The sequence below is a fragment of the Panthera uncia genome, chromosome E1 (genome assembly GCF_023721935.1).
Source record: "Panthera uncia isolate 11264 chromosome E1, Puncia_PCG_1.0, whole genome shotgun sequence".
NCBI lineage: Eukaryota > Metazoa > Chordata > Mammalia > Carnivora > Felidae > Panthera > Panthera uncia.
Window position 1 is genome coordinate 1813414 of NC_064814.1, and position 10792 is coordinate 1824205.

At 63.1% G+C, this 10792-nt stretch overlaps 1 protein-coding gene across 1 annotated transcript in view; it reads right to left on the minus strand.

Annotated features, from left to right (window-relative positions):
- The window catches only part of CHMP6 (charged multivesicular body protein 6), a 6449-nt gene extending 2497 nt beyond the window's left edge, over positions 1-3952 (minus strand). The window contains exons 1-6 of the mRNA XM_049635531.1: positions 3843-3952; positions 1550-1659; positions 1345-1432; positions 1170-1256; positions 342-407; positions 39-119 (exon numbers count right to left, since the gene is read on the minus strand). Of these exons, the coding sequence (XP_049491488.1) occupies positions 39-119; positions 342-407; positions 1170-1256; positions 1345-1432; positions 1550-1659; positions 3843-3905 (495 nt within the window). The 5' untranslated portion in view covers positions 3906-3952. The remainder of the gene's footprint in view (positions 1-38; positions 120-341; positions 408-1169; positions 1257-1344; positions 1433-1549; positions 1660-3842) is intronic.
- Between the last annotated feature and the right edge of the window lie 6840 nt (positions 3953-10792).

The following is a 10792-nucleotide window of genomic DNA, read 5'->3' on the forward strand; positions in this document are numbered from 1 at the left end:
ACCTGGGAGATCGCGCTCAGCGCGGGGGGTCCTCTCACCTGGGTGATTGCATTCAGCTCCTCCAGGATGGTGTCTTCATCCTCCTGAGTGAAGCTTCCCGACAGCAGCTCATCTATTTGCTGTAAAGGGAGGAGGGGAGGTGAGGACCGTGGCCGGGCTGGGGCAGAGGGTGCAGCGGCCCCTCGTGGAGGAAGGAGACAGCCCGTCGCTCCAGGCCCCCCTCACTTGAGAGGAGGTGAGCACCCGAGGCGCCGAAGTCGTGGCTCCGGAGGGCGGCTGGGGGTTCGTGCAGGTGGCGGGTGCGGGGGGAAGGCGGTCCCCGCTGGCCCAGCAACACCTACCCGCTGGTACTCCACGGCCTCCTGGGTCTCCTCCAGTATCCGCTCGACTTCTTCTAAGGACATCACCTAGTCGGTCGGGACTCTGGTCAGCGAGGCGTGTAACGGCCCCTCGCGTTACGGCCCCCTGGAGCGGCAGGGCACGAGCCCGGCCGAGCCGACGCCACGTGGCTCTGGTCGTTTCTGCCGTAGGCCGGGCCCGCCCACGGGGGCTCCGGGGGCGATGGACCTGTCTTTTCAGAAGCCCCGCCGCACCGCCCAGATTTCCGCTGGCCCGTTGCCCCAGACCCTCGGGCTCCCCAACCAGCCCGCGCAGGTCCAGGTGAAAACAAGTAAAACCTGACTCATTCCTTCTGGGTTCGAAGCAGCACGCTGACTTGCGGGGCAGGGGCACACCGCGGACCGCCGGGGCAGCCGGGCAGCCGCGGAGCCATCCGCCGGTCACCTCTCCGGTGGCCCAGGGTCTCTCCGGGCCGCACCTCTTCTTTGGCCACCCACCCCTGGGCCGCTTCCTGTGGTGAGGCCGTGTTAACCTCCTCCGGGAAGCCCTCCAGTTAGTTCACACACCCCTCACGCACCCTCACAGGACCCTCACCTGAGCACGTGGACCCGCTCTGTCGTCAGCGCCCGTCACCCCGTTCTCGGGTCAGCACCCCGAGCTGGTCTTGCCACCAACACGGGCACCCTCTCCCGAGAGCCACTGGCTTGCCCACGCTCCCAGCCAGCACAAACGCCTCTTCGCCAATGGCCCGGGCACAGGCGCGGCCTCAGGAACGAGCCCCGCCTCCCTCGTCCCGCCGTCCTCTCTGCCCCAGGCCGCCAAGGACCCACCTGGTGCATCTTCTTCAGACACTCATTTCCGATCTGCAGCCCTTCGACCACCTTCATCTCAATCTGGGCGAACTCAATGTTCTGGACCTGGGGCGGAAGCCGAACGGACCGGGCGGTCGGGGGGCCTGCCTTCCCCACCCCTTCCCCCCACCTCCCTGCCACCCGCGCGGCCTACCATTGTTTCCAGGCTGGTGATTTGGTTCTCTGTCTTGTCCAGAAGCTGCTCCTGGTACCGCTTCTTCTTGAGCAGCAGCTTGGCGCGTCTGCAGAGGGCACCCGGGCAGTGACCCGGCCGCCCCCCTGGCCTCGCCCACCCCCTGCTCTAGGCCAACAGGGGGCTGACGCCCCCTCTCGCACGGCCTGCCCCGGGCCCCACTCACTCCTTCCTCCCGTCCCGCAGGAGCTGCCTGGCGATCTCCCGCTCCCTCTCCAGCTGCTGGGTGATCCTCTTCTGGTACTGCTTCAGCTTATCCCGCTGCTGCTTCAGTTGCTGCGGAAGAGCAGGCCTGGGTCCACACGGTGCCCGTGCTGGCACCTGGCTAGGCTGGCCTGGAAGCCGCCCCCCCCCCCCCCCCCCCCCCCCCCGGCCCCCGCCCGGGGCGGGGGACGCGCCCCCCCCCCCCCCCCCCCCCCCGAAACACAGTTCTCTGTGGGGACAAGCCTGCCCCCTCGGGCACTTCTGGAGACACCTGCGGCTGTCGGAACTGGGGGGTGCTGCTGCTGGTGTCAGTGGGTAAAGGCCGGGGACACCGGTTACATCCTGCCGTGCCCAGGGTGGCCCCGGCACAGACAGTGAACCCCCCCCCCCCCGACGTGTCCGCAGCGCCAAGGTGGAGTGTCCGCTCTCAAAGTGACATCACTCAAAGTGATGGCAGCAGCCATCACTGTGCATGCCCTGGGGCAGGTCGGAGAGTGTCACCAGTGCCTCAGAGGTTCAGAGACGACACAGAAGTGCACCAGAGAGCCACCGTCCCACCCAGCCACAGCGAGGGTTGGGGGCCTCCCCTCCCGGCCTCGGACGCATCCTTAACGTGTTCAGCTGCCCTGCTCGTCACTTATCACCGTGTCCGAGTGGACACACAGACGGCGTGTTTGGGTGAAGTGTTTGCTTGACCTTGCCAAGCACCCGGGACCCCCACGTACTGTCCCGGAGAGGAAGCACGGCCGTTTACGCGTCAGGTAATTCTGCCTTTTCTCAGGCCTTTCCCATTTCTTCCAAATTTCACCTGAAATGATGACGCTGTGGCGAGCGCCTGCAGGACAGGGCGTTTCTCATACGTGCGATTCTATCTTTAGGATCCGTTGCTGTGACTGAACTACGGCAAGGGGCAGGCACACCTTTAAGCCTCAGTATAGTGAGACATCATCCCCTAGTGTAGACGTGTCTGCAGGGACCTCTCACGGCCCCTCCACAGCACGTTCTCTCTAGCGCCTGCCCGGTGCACCGGGTGGCCTGTGGGGCAGGCTGGGTGATGGCTGCACGCCTTCTCCTGGCTGCAGTGCAAGGCACCCACTATCCTGCTCCCACAGCTCAGACACACCGGGGCCAGCCTGCGTGCCCAGCCTTCTCAGCCCTGGCCGCTGTTCCTCCCCAGGAGCTGAGCCCCCGCCCCGCCCCTGCCCTTCGGGCCATTATCCAAGCTGGTTGAGTACAAAGTGTGGAAGACAGCTAAACGCAGCAGGTGTGGCCAGGCTGCCCCCTTTGTAAACTTCCTAAGGGGTATCCGTGGAGGGTCACAGGACGGACAGCACACTGGGGCATGGAGTTTCTCAGCTCAGCTTTTCATCCTAGGCAGTAATTTGTTTTACTGTGTGCAAACCGCGTTGTTACAGTGTGGACCCACCAAACAATCCCTGGCAAGTAGAAAAGCCTGGAAGAGAAACCCAAAGGCGACTCCTTGAAGAGAATCACCTTGGGGGCTTCAGCTCTCTGCCAGGGCCTGACCCCTGCCTCCCTAGTGCCTGTGCCCCTCTTCCCATTCAGCACCCAACGCCGCTCACATTTTCTCTAGTGGCAAACGTGCCTGTTTCCTCTCCACGTGGGGAACTTCAGTTAAGAACCGTTTATAACACGGTTTCTGAAGCCAAGGGGTGGGGGGAATCTGTCATTTGAATTTGTTTCTCTCTTAGCACAAATTAATGCATTTTTGCTGCAGAAATTTTTGCAAAGCAAGCAAAGGTAAACTCTGCTCAAATTTTGCACCACCTCCTTCCTGGTACGTTTTTCTCCTTGCAAAACTGGATTCCTCTGGACGTGCCTTTCCCCTTAACGTATCATACAATTCTTTCCACGCACACGAGCTTTCTCCCGGAGCTCCCCGGAAACAGCGGCGTCGGGCGGTGGCAGACGAGCCCATCACCCTCGCTCGGCGCCCCGGCGCCGGCCACACGGCGGGGCGGCCCGGAACGTGGGACTCGGGACCTGCCACCTGCGAGCGCGCGCTCGCCGGGACACCAGGTGTGACCACGACTCAGCGCGACACTCGGCGCCGCCCCCCGAAACCGCGGCCCCGTCTAGTCCCCGCGCCGGTCGCCGGCAGCCTGCGGTCCGGCGCTGCGGCGGGGGGGCGAGACCCCCCCGGGGGGGGGGGGGGGGGGGGGCGGGGGCAGGCCCTCCCGTGGCCGCAGCCCTGCCTCAGTCTCCCCGCCGTCGCCGGGGGGCCCGGCTCTCACCAGGACGGCCTTGTCTTGCTCTGTGACCCGGCTCTGCTTCTTGCGGCCGAACAGGTTGCCCATGGCGCCCCGGCCCGCGGCCCCGCCCGCCGCCGCCCTCCCGGCCTCCGTACCCCGGCCCCGCCCCCTACGGCGGCCGCGCAGGGCCAGGCGCCGCAGAAGGCGAAACGTGTGCGGGCGAGCCGAAGGCGGACCCCGGGTTCGAATCCGCCCCCGCACGCCTTGGCGACGATGGCACGGTGACACTGCGGGCAGGGCCTCGGCAGCCCTAAATGATGCATTTCACGTGCGCTTCCAGAATGTCCCCCAGCATTGCAAACGAAGACTGAAAGTTCCAGTCTCGGGTTAGGTGGGATCCTTCCCGGTAACCGGTGGACAGTCTCCCCCCGCCCCCTGGCTGGTGCCGACCACAAAATGCTGCGTTTAGTGATGTTATGTACAACCTGTGGGCTTACAGGTGTCCATGGAGACGCTACCTGGGCAGCACATGTCCACGCGGCCCCGCGACCGGTGGCTCTTGCCCAACACGGCCGTCTCAACTCCTGGTTCTGTGTCCCCCCACCCTGCAGAAGCCTCCGGCCGTTGGGGGTAAACCCCCTGAAGAGGATTTGCAGGGAGCCACTGACCCCTGCATCCCTGGTTCCCACCTGCGTCTTTCCGGCGTTCGGAGGGTACACGGGGTCTCATAGGACAGCACCCAGCCCCGATCAGTCTCCCCGGATGATCCTGATGAGGGAGCATAAGGCACGCTGAGGGCCAGGTCCCAGCTAGCATTACCCCGCCCCCCAAGGTGGGATAAGTGTGATTATTTCCCAGGCACTCCTGGCTGCCCAAGGACAAAGGAAAGACAGAGACAGAAAACAAATGGTTAACCTGTTAAGGGTCTCCATCAGTTTATAAATATCTTAATACAATCACATAAAAAAGGGCAATCTTCTAAAGTCCAGAACTCCCTACTGTGTGAAGTTAATACTTTGCTACAGGGAAAAACCACCTTAGCTTGTCAGTAGCTGGGCCTCCAGTGATCAGTGCGTCTTTGGCATATGAAAGTCTCTTTGGAAGCTTCCCTTTTGACTTCACCTCCCCCAAGTCCATAGTATATAAAAGTCACTCTTCACAATCCCAGCGCAGCTCCTTCTACCCACGGGCCCTGTCCCCTTGTGCCTTACTAAATTCACTTTTTTTTTTTGTGCCAGAGACGTCTTCAAGGATTCTTTCTTGGCTGTCAGCTCTGAACCCATCACCCCAAAACTTCATCAGTCCTGTACCCGAGTCTGCAATGGGCCAGCCCAGTGGCTCGTGGGCAGTGGGCACCTAGGGTGAGCAATCCCACAGCACGGGCCTCACTTCCTTCTGTGAAATGACTTCCTGGGTCACAAGCAGGTGCTGTGCGGGCACCGTGATGGCCAGCCTCCAAGTGCACACTGGCGCTGCTCTGGCCAAAGCACTATAGGCGGGAAGGCGGATCCGTATCCAGAGGAAGTGTCCATTCCAGTGGGGACAAGTCCCTGCCTCATGATGGAAGGGGTCCTGATTAGCCAACCCGCTGTCAGGTGGCTGGATGGTACCCCCAGGGAGTGGTGCTATTTGGGGGTTCAGTGCTACTGACCGGCTGGGCACTCAGAAGTTGTGGCGGGCAAGTGAGCCCCAGCCTCCCTCCCTGCCGCCATGGCCACTTTGTTCATGGGCCCACTGGGCACTGGGGGGCAGGGGAAAGCCCTTCACTGTGGTGAGTCATGTCAGGTTTTGGTCACCTGTTACATGAGGCAGGTGCCAGTCCAGGTGGCTGCCCGTCTATTTCGTTCTGGACACCCTGATTAGCCAGAGACGCCTGTGGTTGGGCACTCTGAGCATCTGTGTGTCCCAGCCGCCTGTTAGAGTAAGTCCCAGCCTTGGCTGGAGAGGGTTGTGGGACCACGCAGCCTGCCTGGGGCAAAGAAAGCTTCCAGAGGCTGAGAGCCAGAGTTGGTCAGCAGGAGAACCCCCACCAACGGGCCAGGAAACTCACTAGGGGGTAGAGGGGAGCCCAGAAACTGCCCACCGGAGCTGAGAATCTTGCTGGATATGGGACAGGCTGGAGGAGGTCGGCCAGAAGCAGCCACAGGTCGGGGAGAAACTCACTGAAGAGCCTCCCGCATGCTGCCCCCTGGCAGCCATAGGAAGAGAGAAGCAGCTGGGACAGAAAGGGAGCCCCTTCCTCTGCCTGGCCCAGCGATGTCGCTCCAGCGCTCTGCTGCTGAAGTCCCCATCGGGCTAGCGGGCAAAGGTGAAACGCCGGCAGGTGGGCCAAAGAAAGCGAGTCCCCGATAAGCCTTTACATGTGGCTCTAGAGATGCTCCGTGACCGACACGGCCAGTGTCTCTTGGGATGCTCACTCGTGGAACTCGGCCACCAAGTCCGAGGGGCCTGGCCTGCGGGGAGAGGAGCTGCCACTCAGCATCCCTCGCCAGCCACGTGGGTGCGCTGTGGTCTCGGAAAGGCAGGTTTCTGTCCCCGCGGGGCTGGGCCTCGCCAGCTGAGCCTTCTCTGTGGACTCCACCTACACAGGTTTAAGAGCCAGAAAACGGTGGTCGTTCGAGCCGTTGAGTTTTGGGGTGGTTTGTTCCGCAGTGACAGTTAGCGGGTACAACGGAGTGGGCACCTCGGGAAGGCGGGGGACGTGCAGCACGTACTTAGAATCCTTCACGGTGGAGCCCGCTGGCCCCTCTGGGCCTGGCTCAGGCAGGGCACAGGCCAGGGGTATGACTCTCCCTCGGGGACGTCGCGTCAGATCTCTCTTCTCCCGATGTGCATCATCCGCTTAGCGATCGGTGCGAGCTCTCCCAGGCTGTGCATTGTTCTCGGACTGGGGGCACCTGACCAGCTGGCCGGTGGCGAAGATGTCCCTCATGACTGCTACTCAGCTGACCCCTGGGCCTTGCCCCTCCGGCTCCCAGGGGAAATCCCGGTCCCAGGGGACCGGTTTTGATGGCAGTGCCTCCACTGTCATTCCTGGCCCGCAGAGAGCTCTTCAAGGGCCTGAGGTCCTCCCCAAGGGCTTCTCAGGGCCCCTGTCAAGGCAGTGTGCTTCGGGGACACCTGAGAGACTCAGGCCAAGTCCTTATCTGCCCTTGCCCTTGGGGTCTTTCCTGTGTGTTAAATACCAAGCCTCTTCCGGCAGCTCAGCTGTGCTAAAGTCCAAGTTTTCAGCAACAAAGGAGCAAACCGTCAAGGAAGGCCCGTCACAGATGAGATCAAGTGGTGTGGCCCAGAGTGTGTGGAGAGCGGCCGGTGGGGGCTGGGCTCACGCAGAGCTGGCCGCCACACTCACCTGTACGGGCCCCTGTGGCCTCCGGCTGGCGTCGGCAGAATCTCGGTATTCTTGGGGGACGGTCTTGAGGAGACCCGGCCTCCCCTTAGCAGGTAACTGCCCGGGTGCGGTCCCGGTGGCCTCCGATGGGGAGGAGGGTCGCCTCTGCTGCAGGCCGGGCTTCCCGGGGGCGGGGCGATCCGCACCCCCCTCCTCTCCAGGCTCTGACCCGGCGGGTGGACAATTCAGTGTGTGTTGTGATTCCACCAGCCAGGGATGAAGCCTGGGGAGTGATTTCCCATCCTGTCGCAAGAAATACGGTCTCCTTTTATAGTAGTCCTCTAATATTGTCCGATTTTCTGATTCTGCCTTGAAACTGAGAAAGCACCTTGCCTGCCGTTTTAAACACATCATCGGCCCAGGCGGCCAGAAATCAGCAGCCGCCCCGTGGTTCCCCCGCGACACCGCTCTCTAGCTGCCTCTGGGGCCCCAGAAACCGGCTGTCAGGAAGCACCTCCGTGTTTTGTCACCGCATACCTCGCTGCCCACACCCTGACTGTGTTCGGCTGCTCTGGCGGCCGTGACAAACCGCCACAGACCTGGCGGCTGAAACAACAGAAACTTACCGCCCCACAGTCCAAGGCGGGAAGTCTAGGTGTGGGCAGGGCCAGCTCCTTCTGAGGCTTGGGCGGGGCGGGGTGGGGGGGTAGGGGTGGGGTGTGGGGGGGTGTCTGCTCCAGGCCCCTCTCCCAGCTGCTGGTGGTCTGCTGGCATCTTTGGCTTTAGGCGCATCACCAGGGTCCCCGCCTCCGTGGGCACGCGGCCTTGCTGCGCGCGTGTCCGTGTCCAGATTTCCCCTTTTCATAGGGTACGAGTCGTACTGGGTTAGGGCCCGCTCCAATGACTTCACTGTGTCTTCGTTACCTCTGTAAAGACCCTATTTCCCAATTAGATCGCATTCACAGGTACTGGGGGGTAGGAATGCAATCTATGAATTTTTTGGGGGGGTCACAGTTCAACCCATAGTGCGCTAAGGAGCTTATCACTTCCTACCACACATTCTGGGTTCCTGCCTTCGAGGGTCTCCCCTGGAATGACTGATACAAACCGGCGCATCGCTCACCTTCGCTCGGGCACCTGTCTGGACATCTCAGGCTGAATGTATGTGGCACAGAGATTCGTGCTTCTAAACCACTGAGGGGTTGCAGGGATGAGGTGGGGTCCGATCACTGGATCTCCGGGGCACAGTGACTCCGCAGTTTGCCGGAAGCGCCTGGCGTCAGTGACCGCTGCCTCCAGCCCCGGGCGAGTGCACCCGTGAACTTCACCTGCTGAAGCCCCGTGGCGGGCCTGCCGCTGCCAGAGGGCGACCACACAGACGGGGGGTGGGGGTGGGGTGGGGGGAATACTCCCATGGGTGGAAAGCAGCCCGGAATCCCTATGTGGCTTCCGGGCAAGGTTCCAACGGGGAGGTGGCATTTGGGGTGGCCGTTCCACGACGCGCAGACCCAGGGGACGCCAGTGTGAAAACGTGGTTTTCGTGGCGAACCACCATCCACAGGGTCGCTGGCGGCCCCCATGGAGTGACCCCAGGCCTTCCGGTGCAGGTGACATAAGCTGAACTTGAGCCAGCTGGGGCTGAGGGGCGGCCTGCCGCGTGGGGCCAGCGTGGGGAGACGCGGGGACTGAGGCCCCCCTCTCTGCGCACCTGGTCAGGGTCCTCCGGGACCTGCTCCCCGACAAGCGCTCTGATTGGCTTCTCTCCCTGGGCCGGGGAGGCTGATTGGCTGGGCCTGGATGCCCTGCCGTGGCTGAGCCAATCTGCAGAGGGGAGGGTGGGGCCCCGGGAGGCGGACGCGTCTGTCCACGTGCACTGAGCAGAGGGAATGTCTTCTCCCGGCCCCAGGACACCTGCTGCCCCCCGCAGAGCCTGTGTGGGAGCTGTGGGTCATGCCGAAGCCCGACCCGGCCGGGACACCCGGTGGAGGCCGAGTTGGGGGTAGGTGCAGCTCTGACACGGGGCCATACGCGTGTCAAGAGTTTTCAGGGGTCCTGGTCAGGAGTCCTTGGGGGTCAGACTAAGGAGGCAGTGACAGAAATAGAAGAGAATGTGAGAGGAGCCAAGGAACATTCTGGAAGAAGTCGAAAGAATCTGGGCAAATTCCCAGGGATTGGGTGTGAGTCCAGGGAATGGTGTTGAAGATACAGGTGAGGGTGTTGGCTTGACCCACTGCGTGGACACTACGGTGGACTCTGGTGGCTCTGGGCAGCCCGGGGTTGGGGGTGAGCCTGCGGGAGACCCCAGGGCGGGCATCCTTGGGAGGGCTGGGGAAGGGAGGCAGCTCGGAGAGGTCGGGACTGCAGCGGGGAGGCAGGCCCAGGAGGGGCTGCAGGGGGCAGGCCCGGGGGAGGCCCAGGAAGGGGGCCTGCAGGGGGGAGGCCCAGAGGAGGCCCAGGAAGGGGGCCTGCAGGGGGGAGGCCCAGAGGAGGCCCAGGAGGGGCTGCAGGGGGGAGGCCCAGCAGAGGCCCTTGAGGGAGAGGAGACACCCGGCCGCAGAGGGGTCAAGTGTTGAGACACGTCTTTTAGAGGGCTTGAGAACGGAATAGACGCGGGGAGAGGCCGCGCGGGACCGCAGGGGTGTCCACCTTCTTCCTGGGAGCCTCCCGCGGGACGCCGGGTCCGGCGGCAGGCGGGCAGCTGTGAGCCCCGCGGTGGCCACGCGGTGGCGCTGCAGGACAGCCTGGTGGCCGCGAGGCAACATCAAGGCCTGGACACGGCCGGCTGCCAGGAGAGACCACCCCCGCGCGCCCCCGCCCTGCACCAGGCACCTGCACCCTGGTGTCACCACACGCAGTGTCCCGGTACCTAAACCCCGGCACTGCACACCCCGGCACCTGGCACCCAGCAGTCAGTGGTCCCTGGGGGTCCTTGTAGGCAGGTGGGTCTGAGAAGCCCTCTGTAGGTGGAGGCTGGACCGGGACTTTGCCCTGGGTCTGCCGAGCTGGCGGGTGTCACCCGCCTGTCCGTTCATCACTCATGTGCCCATTTGCTCATTCGTGCATGCATGCGTGCATTCATTCATTCGTTCATTTATCACCCATTCACGAACTCATTCATTCATCCATGTATCCATCTGTCTACTCATTTAGCGGCTACCAGGTGCAGGCAGGCCCTGCTCTGGCTGCTGACACGGGTTTGCATATGGCATGGGGTGGCAGGATGGCATGGTGTTCTTGATGGGGCTGGAGAACTTCCGGTTGATGGTCAGGAAAGCCTTCCTGGAGGAGGTGGCGTCCCCCCAGACAGGGGGGACGGTGCGGGGGGTGGGCAGTGTGGGAACGGGCACAGGGCCCCTGGCTTGTCTGATTCTGGTTTTCTGCTGGTCACGAGTCGGAGGCTCCTGGCCCTGACTGGGGAGGGGCTGATCTAACCTGGATTGTTAACCCAGGGGGAGAGCATGGTGGGAAGTGGCCCTGGAGACCATAAGGGGCCGTCCTGGTGAGCACACGTGGAGGGGGGTGGTGGTCATGAGACAGGGGGCATCACGGGCCAGCAGCTGGGTGGATGGCAGTAATCACCATAGACACACAGCCGTCTACACCGCTCCCTGTGAGGGGGACACGGGGGACAGGCACCGAGGGGCTTGTCACCTGCCTGAGG